The 22,618-nt window shown below is 40.6% G+C and overlaps 2 protein-coding genes across 9 annotated transcripts in view; one reads left to right on the top strand and one right to left on the bottom strand.

Annotated features, from left to right (window-relative positions):
• Window positions 1-18,587, top strand: part of otofa (otoferlin a) — a 58,192-nt gene extending 39,605 nt beyond the window's left edge. The window contains exons 20-47 of one of the 6 annotated variants that reach the window (XM_026341946.1): window positions 264-354; window positions 815-931; window positions 1,076-1,228; window positions 1,573-1,765; window positions 2,182-2,306; window positions 2,591-2,725; window positions 3,418-3,579; window positions 4,162-4,281; window positions 4,361-4,522; window positions 4,632-4,794; window positions 5,712-5,878; window positions 6,079-6,108; window positions 6,217-6,354; window positions 6,450-6,525; window positions 7,338-7,483; window positions 7,596-7,730; window positions 7,832-7,969; window positions 8,074-8,201; window positions 8,338-8,508; window positions 8,669-8,829; window positions 8,982-9,124; window positions 9,196-9,284; window positions 9,553-9,651; window positions 12,269-12,510; window positions 12,608-12,786; window positions 12,896-12,996; window positions 16,664-16,895; window positions 18,500-18,587. In XM_026341946.1, the coding sequence (XP_026197731.1) occupies window positions 264-354; window positions 815-931; window positions 1,076-1,228; window positions 1,573-1,765; window positions 2,182-2,306; window positions 2,591-2,725; window positions 3,418-3,579; window positions 4,162-4,281; window positions 4,361-4,522; window positions 4,632-4,794; window positions 5,712-5,878; window positions 6,079-6,108; window positions 6,217-6,354; window positions 6,450-6,525; window positions 7,338-7,483; window positions 7,596-7,730; window positions 7,832-7,969; window positions 8,074-8,201; window positions 8,338-8,508; window positions 8,669-8,829; window positions 8,982-9,124; window positions 9,196-9,284; window positions 9,553-9,651; window positions 12,269-12,510; window positions 12,608-12,786; window positions 12,896-12,996; window positions 16,664-16,850 (3,751 nt within the window). In that variant the 3' untranslated portion in view covers window positions 16,851-16,895; window positions 18,500-18,587. Of the gene's footprint in view, window positions 1-263; window positions 355-814; window positions 932-1,075; window positions 1,229-1,572; window positions 1,766-2,181; window positions 2,307-2,590; window positions 2,726-3,417; window positions 3,580-3,913; window positions 3,986-4,161; window positions 4,282-4,360; window positions 4,523-4,631; window positions 4,795-5,711; window positions 5,879-6,078; window positions 6,109-6,216; window positions 6,355-6,449; window positions 6,526-7,337; window positions 7,484-7,595; window positions 7,731-7,831; window positions 7,970-8,073; window positions 8,202-8,337; window positions 8,509-8,668; window positions 8,830-8,981; window positions 9,125-9,195; window positions 9,285-9,552; window positions 9,652-9,881; window positions 9,981-12,268; window positions 12,511-12,607; window positions 12,787-12,895; window positions 12,997-13,423; window positions 13,605-14,488; window positions 14,688-16,663; window positions 16,896-18,499 lie in introns of those variants that run through there. The other 5 variants (XM_026341944.1, XM_026341943.1, XM_026341945.1 and 2 more) reach the window with 5 other exon arrangements.
• Window positions 14,573-22,098, bottom strand: drc1 (dynein regulatory complex subunit 1 homolog (Chlamydomonas)). Of its 3 annotated transcripts, none has more exons than XM_026341948.1 (16): window positions 21,886-22,098; window positions 21,560-21,656; window positions 21,064-21,188; window positions 20,780-20,963; window positions 20,529-20,666; window positions 20,254-20,340; window positions 20,031-20,153; window positions 19,746-19,873; window positions 19,256-19,390; window positions 18,738-19,140; window positions 18,452-18,541; window positions 18,241-18,315; window positions 17,998-18,128; window positions 17,673-17,822; window positions 17,492-17,594; window positions 14,573-14,704 (listed from the first exon to the last, which is right to left on the bottom strand). In XM_026341948.1, the coding sequence occupies exons 1-16, from the start codon at window positions 21,960-21,962 to the stop codon at window positions 14,639-14,641; spliced, it is 2,112 nt and encodes a 703-aa protein (XP_026197733.1). In that variant the 5' UTR covers window positions 21,963-22,098; the 3' UTR covers window positions 14,573-14,638. The 3 variants fall into 3 exon arrangements, with proteins under 3 accessions (XP_026197733.1, XP_026197735.1, XP_026197734.1); XM_026341950.1 differs by lacking the exon at window positions 14,573-14,704 and adding an exon at window positions 16,918-17,138; XM_026341949.1 differs by lacking the exon at window positions 14,573-14,704 and having other exon boundaries at window positions 17,414-17,594.
• Between the last annotated feature and the right edge of the window lie 520 nt (window positions 22,099-22,618).

Here is a 22,618-nt window from a genome sequence, read left to right as displayed (position 1 = left end):
TCCAGTGTTTCTCAGATTTGACTTTGACAGGCAACAAAGTGTTACACTGAACACCAGGTTGTCGCCCTGAAATGTATACCAGCAGCAGTATTGTTATCTTTATCATTTTAATTGGGTTTTAGTAATTATTAGTTGTTCACTACTTATATGTATAATGACAGAATATCTAAAAACGTTATATAAAATTATATAAAACTGCTTTTTGTTACCATACAGTGTAGAGCACCTTCATATTTCATGCTCTGTATTTTCTGTATTTCCAGTCGGTTTGTGACTCTGGCTAATAAAGATGTGAACCAGGCAGGCAGAACCAAACTGGATCGAGAACGGCTCAAGTCCTGCATGAGAGAGATGGTATGATGAAATCAATTGCATGATAAATGAGGAAATATAACGACAATCCAAAGTATTCTGTAGGAAAGCAATAGCACTGTATCCACTGTAATAGTCTATGTTTGATTGGGTACATGCATCAGCACTGCTTGGGAATTACATCTTCACTTGCATTTAATCTAAAAAATTATAAAGGGAGTAGATTTCATGAATGGAAATGCACCACCAAATGTGCACCAGGGACTGTGAAAACTAATGAGGAATAAAACTATTGCAGCCGAACACAAATTAGTTTCAGGATGAAAATATCTCAGATTGCAAAAAATAAATAGTTTCATAAATGTATAGAATCTCCCGAAACTAAAAGATTTTGGAAAATCAACTTGAACACAGCTCAACTGAAGTGTGTCTGTACATATTAAGATGCAGTTCTGGTCTGCTAAGCTTTTTTTTTTTTTTATCACACACTGTCCCCCTGCAGGACAGCATGGGGCAACAAGCCAAGCAGATTCGGACTCAGGTGAAGAAAAACACAGTCAGAGACAAACTCAAACTGGCACAGAACTTCCTGCAGAAGCTTCGTTTCCTCGCTGATGAGGTACAGATTTTATGATTTTATCCAAGAATATAAATGAGGTGCTGCACAGTATTAATGCTAAATCCATGTTTTACACTGTGATAAATTAGTATTAAGGAAACATCCATCAACACTTAACTGCTCCTATATATTTATCTTGTGCAGCCTCAGCACAGCATTCCAGATGTTTTCGTCTGGATGATGAGCAACAACAAACGTATTGCTTATGCCCGCATTCCCTCCAAAGACATCCTGTACTCCATAGTAGATGAGGAAACAGGCAAAGACTGTGGTAAAGTTAAAGCTGTCTTTCTCAAGGTAGGATAATCTCATTTGCTTCTCTCTTACTAAACCTTTGTAAACTTAGCTAAGAAAATATTTCATAATATACCTGTGGGCTACAGAATTTCTAAGATACAATATTGTGCTGTATAAGGACTAAACAGCTTATAAATTTTGTCAGCTGCCTGCCAGAGAAGGTTGGAAATCAATGATAGTATTAATAGATATGGATTATGGGCCACGCTGCCAACATTGTCTGCGTAATGCAGACTGATTGACTTGTGTTAATAATAAAGGATCCATCGCTGTTAGAAAGCATCAAGATAGTTTTATTGCTTGAGAATGATTTATTCAATTTGTTTTTAAATGTGTGTCCACAGCTCCCTGGTAAGAAGAGCTTCGGCCCTGCAGGCTGGACCGTCCAGGCTAAGCTGGAGCTGTATCTGTGGCTGGGTCTCAACAAGCAGAGGAAGGACTTCCTCAGTGGTCTGCCTAATGGCTTTGAAGAAATCAAAGCTGCTAAAATGGGTCCCAGTCTTCAATCTGTGCCCCCTGTCAGTCTGGTCTACAACAGTAAGTAGTGTGCCCAACAGAAACGACCAAATGTGACATTTTAATGCATCTAAGAAACTGATCCAGTGTCACATTAGCGCTGTCTTGACTTGGCAGTCAGCACTTCATCGCTCCTCGTAACTGTCACTGAAACATTCACTGCATCACTAAGATCTCATAGAGATCGAGGTCTTGGCATTGCTTTTACTTCACCATAATGTTTTGCATTAGTTTTTTCCTAATCACCACTAAGCTTTTCTTTTTATTTACCATTAAATGTAAACACTAAATCAATTTGAGGAAAAGCAATTACAAACTCATTCTACTTCTCTTTCTACTTTTGCTTTGCTTCACTTTTTGAATTTCCATTTGACATTCCTCACAGAGGGGATTGACTGTCACTTAATGTGATGTGTGTATACGTGTGTGTCCAACAGTGAAGCAGGTGTTTCAGCTCAGAGCACACATGTACCAGGCCCGCAGTCTCTTTGCTGCTGACAGCAGTGGCCTCTCGGACCCTTTCGCTCGGGTATTCTTCTCCACACACAGCCAGGTTACCGAGGTAGGACCATGAATTTTTATCAAATTGAAATCTAATTTCTGTGTGGTACAGGGCAGATCTAGCATTGTACTGTATTCTGATCTGTGCTGGTTTGTTTATTGTGGTGGTATGTGCTGTGTGCCTGTATGCCTTCTGCAAATTTCCCATTGGGATAATAAAGTGAAGTGAACGTGCGTTATAAACCTGAGGTATAATCTTTAATGTGCATCAACGGTGAGAGACAGCAGCTGAATGAACGTTGCTATTGATTACATGTAAACTGAGGTGATGTGTGTATCCTTCAGGTCCTGAGTGAGACTCTCTGCCCCACATGGGATCAGCTGCTGGTGTTCGACGATGTGGAGCTGTTTGGAGAGGCCAGTGAGCTGAGAGACGACCCTCCAATCATTGTGGTTGAAATTTATGACCAGGACACTGTGGTAGGACCCTCTGCTACATGAACGGATGCATATTAGCTTGTTCAACTGTTCCAAAGTGGTCCATTTCTAACACACTAATACAATTAAATGTGCTTTGCTTTTCCATCCCTCGTGTTCTGACTGTATGTCCACGTTCATCTCACTGCATCCTGCCTCTAACATTAACTCTGACCTTGCTCGTGATGTCCTGCTGACTAAATAGAGTGTGAACGCGTTAGTATCAGCCTGTGCTGAGTTAGATGTTTTAATATTAAGCAGTAGCATGAATTGTTGAATTGCTTCATTTAGCTGCTGATGAGCTTTGGAAGAAGAGGTAGAACCTTGCATGTAGTAGAAGTGATGTTTGCATTTGTGACAGCATTAGCTGCAACATCAGGGATAGTTGTAGGGTCAACACTGGTGCAGTACTAGAGTCTTCCTACTGAAGAATGAAACATATATGTAGAAAGCTTTTAGAAAACATCTTTTTGTTCTCTTAATATTTGTCACTGTGTTTGTTAGTTAATAAGTACACCTAGATTCATGTGCTTTTACAAGCTTTTACTTTTTAAATTGCACATTTTTGCATCTTTTCTCCACTTTGATCAATACTGACACCTAGTGGCCTCACACAGAAACAGCACCTTGTCTCTAACTCCCTTCCCTTGTCCCCTGATTGTCTCGACTGCCTGTTGTCACAATGTGGCTTTCAGGGAAAGGCAGAGTTCATAGGTCGGACATTTGCGAAACCCACTATCAAGATGTGTGACGAGCACTACGGCCCCCCGAGGTTCCCACCACAGCTCGAGTACTACCAGGTTTACAGAGGGAACTGCACTGCCGGGGAACTGTTGGCTGCCTTTGAGCTGCTGCAGGTAAATGGTGCACGCAAATAAACAAATGTTTTCACATATGCGTACACAAATACAAATTGGTTGTATAGTATGTGTAAAGTTTATTAATATTAACGTGAAGCACACCATTTTTTTAAAGTAGCAAACACTCGGCTCTTACTCTTAACCTACGTTGTCACATCCGCTTTTGACTCACTAATCATTTTCACTTGACTTTTAACTGTGCCATTTCCCTCTCCCTCTCCTGCTGCTGTCCTCCTCCTCTACCATTCATGTTTCTGTCTTTTATTTCTTTAAAATATCAATTTCCTCTGTCTTTTTCTCGATCTCCTGTGCATGCTTCTGCTGCCTACAGATTCCTTTTGATTCGGAGGAGATTAGGCGAGCACTGATCGCTGTCCATAACTTTGCTGTTCCTCAAATAAAGGTGCTCTTTTCATTTTTTCTTTTCATCCCTATTCGTCTTACTCTGTCTTTGGTGCTTGTACTGCAGTTGCAGAGTAGAGAATAAATCAGTAAGGATATTAGGGCAGTAGAAAATGAATGTGGTCTTGTGCAACATGCTACTCTAATGTTTACCTACCTGCTCTGCTCCTTAAATAGATTGGTCAAGGAGGCAGGGCTGACCTTCCTCCTCTTGAAGGGCCAACAGACTCAGAGAGAGGACCCATCCTTCCTGTGCCTTTAGGCATACGACCCGTCTTGAGCCGCTACCGCATAGAGGTGAGATTGTAACTACTAGCTCTACAACTGTAAAGATCCTCTTTCTTCACTGCTGCATTGCTGTTTTTCTCTGGTTTAGGTTTTGTTCTGGGGTTTAAGGGACCTGAAGAGGATCAACCTGGCTCAGGTGGATCGGCCTCGTGTGGATATAGAGTGTGCTGGCAGAGGTGTACAGTCTGTCCTAATCCAGAACTACAAGAAAAACCCCAACTTCAGCACACTGGTTAAATGGTTCGAGGTGGTGAGTGCAACAGTCCATTTTCAGCTTTCACACATGTACTTCCTTGTAATAAACACTGAAGTTGAAATCGGTTGTTTCTGATTTTTCTACACCTTAATCGTGGCCTCAGGACCTTCCAGAAAACGAACTCCTCCACCCTCCTCTCAACATCCGGGTGGTGGACTGCAGAGCGTTTGGCCGCTTCATCCTGGTGGGCTCTCACGCTGTCACCAGCCTGAGACGTTTCATCTACAGTGCACCAGACAAGAACTCCAACAACTGGGCCAGTGCAGGTAGAGGCAGGATTGCTGTGTGTGTGTGTGTGTGCGTGTGTGTGTGTGTGTGCGTGTGTGTGTGTGTGTGTGTGTGTGTGTGTGTGTGTGTGTGTGTGCGTGTGTGTGTGTGTGTGTGTTTGGAGGAGCACAGTGTTTCTGTTGCCAGGGAAAATATTTTATTTATGCCATTAAAAAGAAAACATATTTTTGTCGTATTCCAAAACACATCAGGACATTTGTCGCCCAGTTAAAGGAAATAAAATGCTGCAAAATAATGAAGACACAGCATTTGTTTTTCTCACAGCTGGAGTTCTTCCTTTTTCATGAATTTGTCTGGGGAATAAACACATACTGAATAGTTAATGTCTTATGTGAAGCTCTGTGTTTCTGTTTTCATGTGTCTTCAATAGAACATTTCTATTTTTTAAAAGCAGCTTCACTTTTAGCCTGAATTCTACTGTATGTATGTTACGTATTATACTATATAATAGTATAGTAAGAATTGTAGAATACATCATCATTTTAGAGGACGATGATGATCAGTTAAATGGGGAATTCCTTCGTTCACTTCTCTGTCACTTCTGGGTTTCCTTTACTTCTTAAAAATACCTGTGGTTCAAGTGATGTTTGGGTTTAGGGGCACACATTTTTGGACTTTGTTTTAACCCTTTTGAAGTATAGTTTGTGGGGAGTCTTGAAAGCTTGGGATAATCACAGGAAAAAGAGGTTAAAACAAACTGAAACTATTTGGTCCAGCTCTCTGGTCACTAAAGAATGAAACCTCATTCTTTATTAACTTTGCTGATTTCTCTGCTTGCTTCCTGCCCTCTCCACTTCTCTTATCTTCCCTTCTTCTGCTTTCCTTTCTCTGTCTCGCGTGTCCTCGGCTGTCCTACCCTCTCCTGCTGGTGTCTTGCCCTTCCATCTCACTTCAGCTAAGCTAATGAATGGCTACATGGTCCTCACCAATGGTGGCTCACAACCTCGCTCCTCACCCAGCCTTTCCTCCCGCACCCTCTCTCGCTCCGCAGGTGACATCATCGTCAACATGGATTCAGAGCCTCCGATTCAGAAGATGGACACAGTCGTCAAGTTAGATGCTGTAAGGTTTGCTTTGACAGCCATTGCCAGTCAAGTCATTGCTTCTTAATGTGTGTGTTTATAAATGTAAATAGTGGGAGTAGTAGCACAGCTGTATGTCCGGCCCTTTTTATCTGCCTATGCACATGAGCTGTTCCCACCTGCATCATCCATTGTGTGTATTAACCCTTGTGTTGTTCTATGTAACACCCCCTATCATAGATGTCTGACGCTGTTGTAAAAGTTGACATGGTGAGTAGCGCTTCCTGTAGAAATCTGCCAATAAAAGTCACTGCCACCTTATTATAGTAAATACTGAAACTACTGAGAATCACTAAAATGCCTGCATTGTTTTACCAGACTGAAGAAGAGAGTGACAAAGAGAAAAAGAAGAAGAAGAAGAAGAAGAAGGGAGGAGTGGAGGATGAGGATGAGACAGATGAGCGTGTGCTGGACTGGTGGTCCAAGTATTTTGCTTCAATAGAAACACTGAAGGAGGTTGGATCCAGTCTAACCTGTTCATTTGAGTCTACGGATGTATTTGTTTGCCTCACAGGAAACACTGACGACATTTCTCTTTCTCGGTTTTCCAGAATCTCAGAGCCCAGGAGGCAGCTCAGGCAGAGGCAGAGGAGAGAGAGGACCTGGAGATAGCAGCAGAGGTAGCAGGTACTGAGCTCCACCAGACCAGCCAGGGTGCCTTTCTTTTAAAGGGGCATGTCATTAATATTGCATTTTAAATTGTGATTTTTATAATTGCTGATCGTTTATGTAGGAAGAGGAAAACGTATTTTAAATGTTGTCACATTTACAGTCACAATTACATTTGTGTGGGTGTAAAGTCAAGTAAACTACTGAGTGCCTGTCATAAATGGGGCAGTGAGTGATTTTAGACACTGGTCTTCCCCTGTCATGTCTGCATGCTTGTCTGAGCGTGCAGCTTTGTATGTGCTTGCTCCTTTTTGTCTCCTTCATCCCATGGTTCCAACCTTAATCCATAGTTTTCTACAGTAGTGTGACCTCCCGGCCCTGCAGCACATATAAAAGTTGACGGAGACAGATCTACTGGAGTAGTCTACATCTGCACACATTTCATGTTTATTAAGTGCCAGAGAATGATTCATTGATACCATGCAATAGGGCACCTAAAATATTGTTTGTACGTTACTTTCTATTAGCGTTCGACACTTCATTGTTTTCCTGCTTAAAGAGTAACTTGATACCAGTATGTACTTTGCTGTGGTGCTTTTTTGCACCTCTAACTAAGCTTAGCAGTCTTGTCACATTGTCCTAGAGTAAACCAGTGATAGTCAACAGGAACATTTGACTACATTTATAATGTGAATTCACTGGCACCGGGTAATCAGGCCTGTCAGTGTTTATGTTAAGTGACACGCTGTGCTGTGTGCAACCCCTGCCGCCCCTCCTCATGACTCCAATCCTACTTTGTCCACTTCCACCTCCACTCACTCTCCAATCAGACATCAAACCTGATGACCTTCTCCTGAAAGGCTCCAAGACAAAGGAAAAGAGTAAAGAGAAGAAGAACTTGAAGGACAAGAAGAAAGGTCAGGCTGCAGATGGCTTTGAGAAACGACCAGTGAAAGCAAAAGTGGATGAGCTGGTGGTGAGCATCGTTTATCATCATCATCATCATCATTTATACTCACACAAAAATGAACCAGCACACATTAATGTACATGCCCACTCGTGCTTTACATATTTTTCTACCTGTGCAGGTGTACAACAAGGAGCTGGAGAGTGAGTTTGGCAGTTTCGAAGACTGGCTGCATACTTTCAACCTGTACAGAGGAAAAGCTGGAGATGACGACGAACACGTGCTGGATGACGACAGAATCGTTGGAAGATTCAAGGTGAGAAAACGTCGACAGGCTGCACAGCTGCAGAGGAAAAGAAAACAAATCACACTTACAAATACAGCTCTACTGTAACCTGTTGTTTTTCTGTGACCCAGGGATCCTTATGTATGTACAAGCTACCTCTGTCCGAGGAGATCACACGGGAGGCCGGATTTGATCCTAGTATGGGCATGTTCCAGAGCATCCCACATAATGATCCAATTAATGTCCTTGTCCGTGTATATGTGGTGAGGGTAAGTAGCCTTCTGACAATTAAAATCTACGGTATATTGCAATTAATTAAAAAACTAAAAGCCGTCATAATAAAACATATAATATCTTCTATTCTATCCATCAGGCTACTGATCTTCATCCTGCTGATATCAATGGTAAAGCTGATCCGTACATTGTCATCAAGCTGGGAAAATCAGAGGTCAAAGACAAAGAGAACTACATCTCCAAACAGCTCAATCCTGTATTTGGGAAGTAAGTTGAGAGAAACCTGTATTAAATTTAATTTAAGTTTGTTGTCATGAGCAATGTCTTGTACAACGCTGTTCACATTTTGCCTTAAGTCTTGTTTTCAAATGATCCTGTTTAACACTGACTTGTCCGTGTTCAGATCGTTTGACATTGAGGCCACATTCCCAATGGAGTCCATGCTGACAGTGTCTGTCTACGACTGGGACTTAGTCGGCACCGATGACTTGATAGGGGAGACGAAGATTGACCTGGAGAATCGTTTCTACAGCAAATACAGAGCCACCTGCGGCATTTCATCCTCCTACTCTGTGTGAGCATTGATGTGTCTTGTTCTTTGTGTTTTAGTTGCAGGTTTATTTATAGTGTCACTGTGTATAATTAATTAGGATATTTAATCAAAACCTTCATTTATTTGACTGTATTCAGTATTCTGTTAATTCTGTGTTATACCTGTTATTTATTGGTGTTAGCCACGGTTACAATGTTTGGCGGGACCCTATGAAGCCCAGCCAGATCCTGGCTAAGCTCTGCAAGGATGGCAAGATCAATGGACCTCATTATGGGCCTGGAGGCAAGGTCAAGGTGGCAAATCGAATCTTCCATGGACCAACAGAGCTTGAGGATGAGAATGGTATGACATATGCCTCCATTTTACATTTAACATATTTTATTATTAGTTTAAAGTTTTAAGTTCAGGCTCTACTGTGTTCATTTGTTCTGACTCAGGTATTTGGATGTTTTGCTTTTCCTTTTCCTCAACCTTAATGCACATCTGTCTCTCAGGCCTGAAAAAGCAGAGTGAGGAGCATTTGGCTCTGACTGTGCTGAACCACTGGGAGGAAATCCCGAGGGTTGGTTGCAAGCTCATTCCCGAGCACGTGGAGACCAGGCCACTGCTGAACCCCGACAAACCCGGCATCGAACAGGTAGGATATCACACCTTATACAGGCGATGATGATACGTGACGGTTATTAAACAATTCTTTTCGTATTAAAGGGACGTATTGAAATGTGGGTGGACATGTTTCCCATGGACATGCCTGCTCCTGGGCCTGCGATTGACATATCACCACGGAAACCAAAGAGGTATGCCTTGGCTGGAGCAATATAGAAAGATGTACATTTGAATAATGCTTTGTGATAATGACAAAGTCATAAATCGGATGCAGTTTAAATGGGAAACTTGTTGATTGCATTCCGAGTCTAAAGTTTTTCGATTTCTTTCAACAGAATATGTAGTTTTATTCCCAGGTTAAAACTGGTGAGTCTGTCTGACTAGTTAGGTCTCTAATTACTGCCAAATACAAGTCCAACTGTGTGTATGTGTTCCTTCCTCCTCCCCCCCCCATACCAGATATGAGCTCAGGGTGATTATTTGGAATACAGACGAAGTAATACTGGAGGACGATGATTACTTCACTGGGGAAAAGTCCAGTGACATATTTGTCAGGGGGTAGGTACAGCGGGACGTGGCAACCAAGCCTTCCCCCGTGGGTGTGAGCTGTGTGTGGACTTTTTTTTTTTTTTTTTGGCACTTAACCATTTTTTTTTGTTTTGTTTCCATTCTTCTGTGTGCGTGTTTGTGTCGTTTGTTGCGTCTGTCTTTGTGTTTGTGGCGTGTCTCCTGTCTGTCTCTCTGTCGTCCTCTTTCTCTTCTCCGGTCAATGCTCTGCTGGTGTCTAGCTTTGAGCTTCGTGTTGTTATTTGGAACACTGATGACGTAATTCTAGAGGACGATGCTTTCATGACAGGAGAGAAGATGTCTGACATCTATGTCAGGGGGTAAACACACGATCCCATCGCATGGCTCGTACTACTTCCCTTCCTCCCTCCTACAAGCACTTGTATTATTTCTTCCCACTTCCTGTTTCGACTATCCATTCAGCACGCAAACTCGCTTGTCTCAACCTCTCATATCAGCACACAGAAACACAAGTTCACTCAAGACCAAACCACATGAACAAGTTGTTAAATACCATTAGAAATAAGCTGAATAATTACTCTTAGAAGACCAAAACATGATACACAAGCTAAAACTTATATAGCATCTGCACTTTCATGAAAAAGGGGCAAACTCCATCTGCTATGGAAAGCAGATGAAAGCTGCAGAAGGAACCATTCAGATACATTTCACAAAAAAAAGGTTTAAATAATAAAAGGATTTATTTATTTACATCATTTTGGCCAAACTTATACATTCATCACATGATTTGATGTCTCTGCATAGTGTTTGTGGTTTGGTCCTGTATTGCAGATTTTACTGGAAACTACTAAATATGTAGTAGTATTATGAGTTTAAATTTTCAACATATTTGGAGCTTCTTGCATGGTTGTACATATGCAAACAATATGCATGCCAGTATGTCAGAGCTCCAACATTTTAACAACATTGTCATGTTGTAGCCTGGTCACAATACTGGACCTTGTTCATGAGATATGTTTAGTTAGAAAGTGCAGATCCAGTGATTTAGATCCAGTGTGGGAAGATTAACTAGTGGGATCATAAACTGTGAACTATTTGAGAGCAATGTTTGTAGTGTAGCTATACATTCAAATCAATCAATTTGTAGTCCAGTGGTGTAATCTTATACAAAACACAATGCAGGCAGGTTATCTCTATGATCAGGTGTGTATGCCTAAACTTGTTGTCAGGAGGAATTAAAGTAAACATAAAATGAAGACATTTGCAGGGTGGATGTGTCATAGTACCTGTAGCAGATCAACCATAAATGGCAGTGCAGCAGACAATAATACAAGTACTCTGGAACTGAATCATAAATACAATGCAGGCATGAATTTTCAGGTACATGTGTGCTTTTCTTTGCATCACATGTCTACAATGAAAAAGGTCTGTAGTGCCTTGGATTTTTTTTCCATATAAAGTTATTGACATGAGCCTCCTCATTCCTGCATCTTTAGCTGAACTCACTTTTGCCTCAGCTGACATGATGTCACCCATGGATCTGTCACCTCAGCACTCAGGAAAGAACAGAGTAAAGTGGTTTTAGAAACCACATTTTACTCTGCTAATAACCCACAACATAAAAACCACCTGTCTAATTTGGGCAGGTCCCCTTCCTCCACCAAAACTACTAGTTATAGATTTATGGTGTGTAGTGTTTGGAGTGATGCACAAGACCACTGAAGACACCAGCAGCATATACTTTAAGTAGTTTGACTATTAATTAACTTCAACATTATTGACTTCACCTGTTTGTGGCTTTACTGTTGTGGCTTATCGCTGAACATGGTAGTAGCTGATTCAACTTTTCTATTACAACAGTAAAGAAAGAACAACGGTTGTTGTTTCTGATGGATTCAATGTTGAGATACAGTGGTGATCATTCAGTTGTTGGGTCACATGAGATCAGATTAGATGTGTCCTCTGAAGCCACCCTAACACTTTCTAATACGGCCTTAATCCCTGCCAAACCATTGCGTCTCAGTTACCAAATCATAGCACATTTCTTTATGTTTCTTCAGTATTTACCAAGATGCTGTTAAAGACCTTTTTCATGTTTCAGTGCTGTGTTTTGAGAACTGAAAGTGCAGCTTCTCTCCCACTCCTCCTGATTATATGAAGTCAGCCTCACTCAACTGTCAATGAAAGAGCTCCAGACACGATTTAAACCTCTCCTCTCTGCTCCCAGACATTAATTTATGTATGAAAGGGATGTTTAGGATTGATGCCTTTACAGCTTGAGTGCATGGCTTTGTAAACAGTGTGAAGCTCCAACAACAAATCAGATTTTTATGGCTCACATAACAACATCTTTGATATTATCATTCAGATATGTATCTGATTTGCTTTTGGGGAGCCACATGGTGTGTTTTAATTTTGACCTATTAGCATCATCTCTCTTGTTAACATACTGGTACATTTAACATCAATCAGGCAAATTAATCTAAAGTAACTAATAGAGTGTGTGGTTTGCTTTATGTTAGACCCTACAAGTGCATGACTCAGAAAATCTAACTAAATAAAGATATCCACTCATCTCACAAAAGCCATGATCCTCAAGTTCAGCTCTTATCTCTGTGATTCTTACCGGTCTGTGACCTGCCCACAGGTGGCTGAAAGGGCAGCAGGAGGACAAACAGGACACGGATGTGCACTATCATTCTCTGACCGGTGAGGGCAACTTTAACTGGCGCTTTGTCTTCCCCTTCGATTACCTCATGGCTGAGGAGAAGATCGTCATCTCTAAGAAAGAGTCCATGTTCTCTTGGGACGAGACGGAATACAAGATTCCTCCTCGCCTAACGTTGCAGGTTTGGGATGCTGACCACTTCTCTGCTGATGACTTCCTCGGTGAGGACTGATTGCTGGTTGGATTTGAATATGATTTAAGACCTTCTATTGTTTAGAAGCACTCACTAACACTCTTACTTACTATCACTACACCCAGGTGCAATTGAGCTTGACCTGAACCGGTTCCCTCGTGGAGCTAAGACAGCTAAGCAGTGCTCCCTCGACATGATCCGAAATGAACAGGAACTCCCCACGATTTCCATCTTCAAACAAAAGCGAGTGAAAGGCTGGTGGCCGTTTGTTGCTCGTGATGAGAACGATGAAATGGAGCTCACAGTAAGACATGACATACTGTGGATAATACAGCATCCACTGCAGTTTGGAAGTATTTGTGTGTGGACTTGTGGTAGCCAGACATTTTGATATTTTATTAATATCAATACAGGGTAAAGTTGAGGCTGAGCTTCACCTGGTGACAGCTGAAGAAGCAGAAAAAAGTCCTGTAGGACTGGGACGAAATGAGCCGGATCCACTGGAGAAACCAAAGTAAGTGTTGTTTTATAGATTGTGTTTATGGAGAGCACAGTAACCTGTAGTTGAATCTAACTCCTACAAACAAACACACCTGTTTCACAATCCAAAGCTGAATGCAAAGACATGAGCGACTGCCCCTTAAATCATTCTCTCAGTGCAAAAAGCAGTGTGTGAAAACACAGAAAGGAAAGTCAGTAAAAAGAAGATGTGATTAGATCTGAGCAGAGCTGTTTTCTGCACTGTCAAAAGGTCACTGTTACACTTTCACACTCGTTTCTCCTCCTGCCATCTCCTCAACTGTCACCTTCTGTCTCTCCTCCCCCTTCCCTCCTTTGTGTGTACGACTCCTCTTCTTCTTACCCTTTCTACCCGTTTTTGCCTCCATCTACCTTCCTTCTTTTCCACCCTCCTCTCCCCCTCTCTGCCTCCTCCCACAAAGTCGACCGGACACCAGTCTCATGTGGTTTCTGGGCCCCCTGAAGTCTATTCGTTACTTCATCTGGCACAACTACCGCTGGCTGATCCTCAAGGCCCTGGGGCTGATACTGCTGTTGCTCATGCTTGGACTGTTCCTCTACTCAATCCCTGGCTACCTGGTCAAGAAGATGCTGGGGGCCTGATGCATTGGTAGCCTCCACCCCCTCCTCACTCTCTCTACTTCTCTATTCAACCTCTTGCTTTCTGGGTTCTTCTGTCCCATCTTTAGCACCTCCTCTTCTGTGACGCAAACCTCGAATACTCTCTCTTTTACCCCTCCTCTATCTCCCCTCTGCTGTCTTTGCAGTAGAATAGATATTGTGTCTTGTCTTGGAAGTGTCTGTTGCCACCAAGTGCCATTACACATCTTAAAAGGGACCAACTGTGCACCACGGAAAAGTTCAGGGCTGGTTTTTGGCAATAATGAGCTAAATAGTGCAACACCAGGTGGAGGGCAAACTAAGGATTTGCTATCCTCTGAATAAAAGTTTTGAGGTTGTGAAAACCTATTAGAAATAACTAAAACTTCTCCTTATTTTTAATTTGCCAATAATACAGTTCCTTCCCTTAACCTTTTTGTTTTTTATCTATTCTTTGGAAATCAATTAGTCTTTTTGAAGCTGTAAAATAAAACTTTACCAGAATAACATTTCTGACAATGAACAGACTGATACCTTAGAGGATGCAGTAGGTCTGGGGTGCAGTGCATGGAGTTGTTGGTCAATCATCCATCCATCAATTGATATCCACATGTCCATTGTGCATATGTTTCTAGTGTAAAGCTTTTACTCTGTGATGTCGTCTTTGTGTCCTTGAAAACATGATACAAATTTGAGTTGTGAGCATGCTGTATTTCAAAATAATACTCATGTAACATGGCCTACTAACCACTAACGACAGCCTTTTCTGTCTTTTTTACTCCTCCATCCCATTGTGTTCTCCCTCACCTCACCCAACTCACCCCCCACCCACCTTCTTGCCTTCTCCACCTGTACAATCCTCTAAAACCTCAATTTCTCCACTTCAGTCGCCCAGACACCACCTTCCTGTGGTTCCTGAGCCCGCTGAAAGCCATCCGCTACCTGGTGTGCAACCGCTACAAGTGGCTGATCATCAAGATAGTGCTGGCCCTGCTGCTGCTCATCATGCTGGGCCTCTTCCTCTACAGCATGCCTGGCTACCTTGTCAAAAAACTGCTGGGGGCCTGAGAGGCTGCTGGGAGGACAGGGAGGGGGGTGGCCAGCTGGAAAGACAGAGGGACAGAATGTATGAGCGAATGGGGGAGTGGGAAAGTCACACAGGGTAGATTCTGGCTCTGTTTATTACAAACAGAGGTGTATGAGGAGTCTCATCCACAGCAAGGAAAGCAGCTGGAAGGAAAGGCTGTTTGAAACACAGTCCACTCTGCTCTTCACGTACAGCTTGCCACCTACCACCTTAGCTCCGAGGAGAGAGGCAGACACCACCCAAAATGACCCAACTCATGAAAAACACTGACTGTCTAATCCCACATCCAATCTGCAGCAAGCCTAACACACATAATGCTCAGTATCTGGACGCCATCCTTGAACTGACTGAACAGCAATCAAATGCCACAGCTGATTTTAAAACTCTGTTATCAAATGTTATGTGACAGTGAATGTTCCTTCATCTGTTTTTAAGTAATTTATGTATTATTTATTAAGCTGCATTGGGTCAGTGGTCAGTTGATTGCATAGACATTCATTTCAAGTGATGCTAGCAGAAGCCCCATTAATATTGGTTTAGGTTAATAGGGAACAAATGCACAATATTTTTTGAACACTTTGCTTTGATCCTCCCATATGTAGTATTTATAACTACTATATACACATTTAATTGCTTTACTTCATAACACTTTATAATGTAAACATCTGAGGTCTTTATTAATGTGCAGCATTTGTTAACAACTATATCTCGACTATTCATTATTACGGTACAGCTGCCTCCATTTGTCTATGCCCACAGGAAGAGTCATAGTTGTTAAAAAAGTGCACGAGCATATTATTAACATTGCTTACAACTACATTATAGTGTTATAAACAGTGTATTAAATGTTTAAATAGTGTTTAAAAATGCTCGATGTTGGTTAAAGCAATTTTTTTTTTTACTATTATAGCTCTTGCAGTCTTTGCACACTTCCATAATTATGATAATAATAATAGTAATGAAGAAACAAAACTAAAGATGTCTATTTTCCTAATGAAATACAATGTGACACAGACCAAGATGACTTCAGATTTAATTCAATAAAAACTAAAGAGCTTTCTATAGGTTTTAGGTGAACATCTGTTAAATGTTTAATCTTTTGCATAAAAGAATAGAAATGCAAATACCATTACACCAGATCTGATTAAACATTCTTCAAAAGCAACAAAGTCAAGGTGACCACTGTTTTCTACCAATATGTACACGTATATGTCAGTATGCATGCATTATTGTGATAACTGACCACAAAGGTCATGTGTGTTGGCATGACTTGTTTTCCAGCTCGACATGAACCAAATCACCGACCCTGTTGTCTCTTTTAACATTACCAATAATGTAAAGATGATTTAATAGGGATATAATTAAAGTGCACTTGAATGAAGTGGTAAAATGAGTCTGGGTTGATCCTGAGAACTCTGACCCCGTCTCCATGACAGATGTTTGTAGTGTCCACTTCTATCAAATTTGCCTGTGCTTGACCTCATTGGTGTTGCAGTCTTTGTGATTCTCATTCACCTCTTACAGAGTTCTTGTTTGCACTAAACCTGCCTGTTTTTATGATGAACTTGTGTATTTATATATCTGTTGAAATGTATGCAATATTTATTTTTTGTCTGTTTTGGCAATTGGAAATAAATTAAAACGAGATCAAGTTGCTAGTACCTAACCTCAGTGTGTTTAAAAGCCTCAATAGACACAAATTCCTGTCTATAATATCAGTCATTAGCTCAGTTTTTCATCTCTTCATCATTTAACATTTCAACCGCTTTCGGCACTTGATTTTCAACTCTTGCATCACGAGGTAGTTAAACTAAATGATGCTTCCACTTCATTTAAGCACTTCAGCATTTCGATTTAAGACACTGCTTGTTTTACTACCACTTTAGCTGCAAGTTTAAAACTTTTTATAGTGTTTTAGTTATTTTCATTGATACGGTTAAGAATTAGCATTTCATTTCTGACTCTCTCTATGCAGTCGTCCCAACACCAGCATGTCGTGGTTGCTGAACCCAGTGAGGACTGCGTGTATCCTGGCCTGGAGGCACTACAAGCTGCACTGTGCAGTGCTGTTGGCTGCTGTGCTGGGCCTGCTCTTTCTGGCTCTGCTCTTCTTCTCTCTGCCCTCAGAACTCAGCCACAAGCTCTTTAATAGTGCTGGGTAGAATCACCACACTGCAGTCCTGACACACACAATCGTCGTACATTAGGTACTGTTTTGAATTAACTTTGTGTCCTGCAGAAACTGTTTTGTGCTTGTAATCTGATCCAGTGAAGACTAATATTGATAAAGGGCTGTAGAACTATAATATATATAAAATATATATATAATTATAATCTGATTTAACAGAGGATTTATTATTATTTTAGTACAGGTATAGATGATTTCACATGTCGTGTTTCCAGTTCTGCTCAGTCCATGTTGATTAGGACATCTCCAGCTCTGTGCTGACCTATAACCGAATAAGAAATTTCAGGTAGAATAAGCACATTCACATATATTCAGCTGGTTATTTTTGTTAAGGCAGGGAAGCAGGGAAGCTTCACTTTGGAGAAGCTGTAACCAGAACTTGTTAGTTTTTAATTTGAAAGTAACAAGAAAAGTTCTTTAAAAAGTTCACTGCATGAAGAATGATTTTCAATTAATATTCATATCTATTAAAAAGTTTTCATTTTCTGTTAATCACCTAATTGATAACTAATACTTTAGCCATATAATCCCCTGTAATAATAAAAACACAATATTGCAATGTTTTACTACATATCTTTAGGTTAATCTGAAAAACAGTGTGGCATAAACACATACTCTTGAGTTGAGGGATTGCTGCAGCAGCATCCGCAGCTCAGTGTTCTGTTGCTTCAGACTCTCGGTCTCTGGGATGAGCTCAGAAATATCTGTGAGGACTCCACTGAAATTACAGAAAAAAGAAAATTATTCATTTGAAAACAGACAGAAGTGTGTGCATGTGTCTGTGGCTGTTACTCACAGGTACTGCTTCAGTGTGTTCTCTGCTGCTTCCCAAAGTTGGACTTTATCCTCAGAGATGATGTTGCCCATGCTCTCCCAGTAGGCTTTGTACTCTGAACTATCCGGCGCAAAATGCAACAGACTGCTGTGTTGGCGGCCTGAGCTCTCCCTTAGAAAGCAACAGCAGAACATATGAATTACATATTCATAGAGTAGGACAAACTATTTCATTCCATAATGTCATGTTCATATCACAAAACAGTCCAGGAAAAGAACTGCTTTTGCACATAAGCAATAGTTAAAATCATGATTGGTAATTTTTGGAAATATGGTCTAACCAGGACCTCATGTGCTGCTCGAGGAAACTTTTAAGAGCAGGTAAGACATGTCTAGGATCAATGAAGTCAGAGGAAAGATTAGTTGTAGAGCTGGTCTCCACTGCTTCCGACAGATTACTGGATGCACCCAGCTGATCCTGCATGCAGAGGAAACATGGATAAAAGAATACTATCAAAGACAATTATGCTGTATCAGATTTGAGGACATTGTTTGGGACTGCACTCTTATTTCTCCCCCTCCCTACTCACCTCAGTCTGCAGATCTTTGTACTTCAATAGGAAAAGAGCCAACTTTGGTAAATCCTCCTCTTCTATGCCAAAAGACTAAGAGAAAACAACGTGTCTGGATGGTCAACAATATTCATATGCATCACACCCACTCTAAAAGCCACACTGTTTAAAATAGCTGTGCTGTATTTAAGTGCTGACACAGAAGAGAAAGAACTGGACAACAACTTACAGAAATGAGATTTCCCAGTTTCACAACTGTCTGTTCTTCTTTTTCCAGGGGTGCCAGCAGCTTCAGTAGTTTATCTTCCATCAGGAACCCCTGAGGCAGGAGGAGGGTAAACTGCTTGTCACATAATTTGTTCTTGTCCTGGTGTGACTAACAATAATTTTGTAGCACTGATATTGGCATTTTTTGTGTCTGTTATGATGTAACTATATTCACAATTGTTTCCTGTTCTACAAACTTTTTTGCTTTATAAACTATAGCTATAATAAACATGAATTTTGTTTCTTACCGCCTCATCACACAGCAGTTCCATCACTTTCTTCAGTGTCTCTATTGATAACTCCTCCACCTCTGCACTGCTCCCACTCTGCACTGTTGTCCCTGCCTTGTATATTTTCATGCTCGTGCTCTCAGCACGAGTCTCGATCAACCCCTGGCTGCACTGTAAACCCTGTCCAGAGTGAAGCAGCTGCGAGTCAGCCTGCTGGGAAGAGCTGTGAGCCTGTTTTTGAGTTTGGATAGGACCAGAAAGCTCCATAAAGTCCATAGGAGGTCGCTCCCAGGACAAACCAAGGTGCTGCTTGCAGATAAGCGAATCGATGAGTAAAGCCTTCTCTACTAGTTGCTTCACCTCTGCTTCAATCATTAACCACATCTCCTCAAATTTTTTGGCATCAGCAGCTGCAAAGTGCCTACAGGGAGTGGAGAAGGGATGGAGGTGTAAAGAAAACCGAATAAAAAAAAGACTTAGAATAAGAAGTAAGCTATCATACCATATGTCAGCGATGCTTGAAACTAAGAACTCACCTTATTTTCTTTTGCATGCGTTCATATTGCTGAATGTTCCTTTTGTAGTCCTCGGACAAATATCTGCTTCTCTTTGTAAAGTGTTTCGTATGATTGGTATATGTCTTTTCTAGGTTTTTCATCTCAGTCTGCAAGCTAAAGGCATGTGCAAAAAAAGAATTGAAATCAGTGTATGAATTAAAAGTGAGGGATCAAGTTTGGAGGACTCTCAAAAACTGACAAATAACCATTAACATTTTTGCTACAGTAAATGATAAAAGATATTCATAAAATCTGTGTGTAGCTCTGCCTGGTAAGTGGTACTTGACTTTTTCTACTTTGTACAATAAGGTGTGGATTTTGCCTCAGATCAGCAATTCCAGCAATTCTCATTGAGCTGAACAGTTCTCATTAACATTCTCCCATAGTGATTTTTCAACATGCTTACATAGGTATTTTAACACAAATTTTCACTAGGTTTAGAGTAAAGAGACCCCCAAGTCACCCCTACCTGACTGTCCTGTTCTTCATATGAATCAGGTTGAAGCTGTGTACGACTACTTCATTCTTCAGCCTTATTTGTTTTAGCTTCACAATGACGTTGGAGCCCTTTATGTCGTGGTGTTTTCTCTCCAGAACCTGCAGAGGTAGAATGGGCCTTAGTTTTTGCTTGTGCTGAAAATGCTTGAGAGTCGTGTTCAAGAAAGTAATCACAAGACTATATGATTATTTAAAACTAATTATCAGAGCTCATAGCACAATAGTAACTCTCTTATATCTTGACATTCATGCAAACCTGGAACTTTTCATTCTGTTCTATCTGGACGATGCCATGCTTGTTGATAGTCTCCAAAATCAGATTGTGAATTATCTTTTCATACTCTTCCACTTTCTTCCTCCTCTGAGTCAGCCTCTCTATCTGAAAAAGAAAAAAAAACATTTGAAACCACAAATAAGATATGAATGAGGATGAAAAAGTGAAAGTTTGCATGTGTGTGTTTCACTGCAGTTGTCCGGACCTCTTTGTCCCAAAGTTCCCTCAGGTGTTTTTCCCATTCAGTCTTGTCTCGTGTAAGCAAGACTTCATTTTCCTGCTGATAAATTCTCTGCCAGAAACACAAGTGCAACAGTTATTAAGAATAAAACAAAATATCATATCAATTATAAAACTAAAGGACAACTGAAGCTAATAAGGATGTGATTAGTTTTTTGGATATGTGGATATGTATAAGTGATTTTGATTCAACTGAACATACAAATTATTAATAGCTTCTTTGCCCAGATCTAGTCCTACCTCAATTTGGGCCACCTCCTCCCTATAGGCTTTTGTCAAGGTTTTGATCTGCTCCTCCATCCTCTCCATCATCAGGTCCAGCTCTTCTGCCTGCTTCCTCAAATCCTTCACATACCGATCATCTCCAACCTTCAGCTCCTGATCAGATAGATAGACAGAGCGTGTTTCATGCCGTACTTATGCAGAAATAAAGACATTTCTATATTTGAAAACATTTCTATTTCTCTTCACTAATGTAAGTAGATTGATACCTGTTGCAGGTCACTGATGAGTTTTCTCTTGTCATCGAGGAGAGCAGAGCACAGCTGTTGCTGTCTCTTCAGAGCTTCATGCAGCTCCTGAGGGATCACCTTATCCTTAGCTATTGCCCACCCTCTGGCAATCTCCTCAAATTGCTCCTGACTGGACTTCAAATTATTTTCCAGTCGCTCCAATCTAGCAGAGAAAGAGATAAGGATGGTAAAATTTCACTTACGACATTTATGAAAGTATGTATGTACTGCAGGACACTGAATATGTATATTTTTTAAATTACCTAATTCTGCGAGCTTCCTCCAACTCTGTCCTCCGCATAGACTCTTTGGCATCAGCTGCAGTTTGAATGTTTGTCACTAGTGTTGTTAAATCTTTCTGCAAGTTAATTATCCTCTGAGGGGTGGTCTGTTAAGATAAAAGAGTAGGTTTTATTTTCAAGTTAAGACACTGCACAAGTTCGATTTTAGAAGTTTGAGTGACATGTCACGAAATTGCACTAAATTGTATAATGATAATTTTACCTTTGACTAACACATTACATAACATTACCAATTACCAGGGTTTTGATGAGGTAATAATCAATGTCATGTTCTTTCTGGGATAAAAGCAGTATAACCAGGTCCAGACAGGGATTCAAAATATTTTTTGTTTGAAGCATAAAAATGTTTGACAGTCAAGGAAAAACATCAGATTACTTTAATAAACATAATTAATTTGTAATCATTAACAGGGTGATTTAAATTAGACAGGATATAGAGACAAGAGGGTAAACAAACCTTATCACCTTCCTCCACCTCCTCCTGTACAGGCTGGCTCTCTGGCTCCTCATCGACCTCCACACTGGGGTCTTCTTCCACCTTATCATCATCCTGTCTGGAAACCATGAAGGTGTAGTTACACATATTTAGCAGATGTACTCTAACACAAGTACAACTAAGCATGATAAAATACTTAAACTAACGAGAGTAACTCATTAGTACTATTATCATTACTAACTGTAACCCTATTCTTTCATGCTGCGGGTAAATATAACTTTGTTAACGAGGTAAAACACTGAATTGTCACAGTATTTACAGTAAGCTAGCTTAGCTAGCCGAGTTACCTGTTCTTAACCTCTTGATTTTCGTGCAAGACAGAGTGTTCAGACGTCTCCGCTGGATCCTCATAAACCTCTTCCATATTCAGTTAGTACTGTATAAATATTACTGACAGAAATGATTAAATACTGCAGTAATAAAGATAAGAAAAAGTAAAGCTAACTGTTCTGTATCGCCACCGTTTGTTTGGGAACTGTTGCTATGGCGACGAGGCCATCCAGTGGGGCTTTCAAGTGCCCCTCGTAGATTCGACACTCTAAGGTCAAACAGGACCAACATGTTCAATCTGCTGTTAGCTGCTGTTGTTCCATTATTTACAATTAACGATCAATGCATTGCATCTTATTGACAAGGTACATGGCTAAATAGGTAAACTATTAGAAAATGAGAATTGTGAAAAGTGCAGAATTGATAATCTTTTTTTTTTTTATCTCATGACTTAGTGCTTCCATCTGGTGGCAATATCATGCTGCAAACCATCTGAACGCTTATTAAGAAAGAATACTGTACATTTAATTTGGTAAGATCTGTGCATTTATGTTAGATAATTCCTTATTATGCTCACTTAAACAGAAAAGACACTTTAAACATTTATGCAGTAAATGTACATGTCAAAAAATAACCTAGATTGGAAACATATGTGGTCGACAAAGTAACTTTAGGGGTGGGCAATGTAGATTTAAAATCCCATTTTACAATATTTTGGTATACTTTAAATACTAAACTGGTTAGGTAGCT

This window comes from Anabas testudineus, chromosome 24 (genome assembly GCF_900324465.2).
Source record: "Anabas testudineus chromosome 24, fAnaTes1.2, whole genome shotgun sequence".
NCBI classification, from domain to species: Eukaryota; Metazoa; Chordata; class Actinopteri; order Anabantiformes; family Anabantidae; genus Anabas; species Anabas testudineus.
The sequence above is the reverse complement of the archived record's forward strand: the minus strand, read 5'-3'. Positions and strand labels throughout refer to the sequence as shown.

Bases quoted from the DNA above. Each gene is read 5' to 3' on its own strand.
- drc1 (XM_026341948.1), bottom strand. From the start codon at position 21,962: ATGGAAGAGGTTTATGAGGATCCAGCGGAGACGTCTGAACACTCTGTC. The intron at 21,189-21,559 runs GTTTGTTTACCC...TTATCTTAACAG, and splicing joins AGGTGGAGGAAGGTGATAAG to ACCACCCCTCAGAGGATAAT. The intron at 17,823-17,997 runs GTCCTGGTTAGA...TTGCTTTCTAAG, and splicing joins TTCCTCGAGCAGCACATGAG to GGAGAGCTCAGGCCGCCAAC.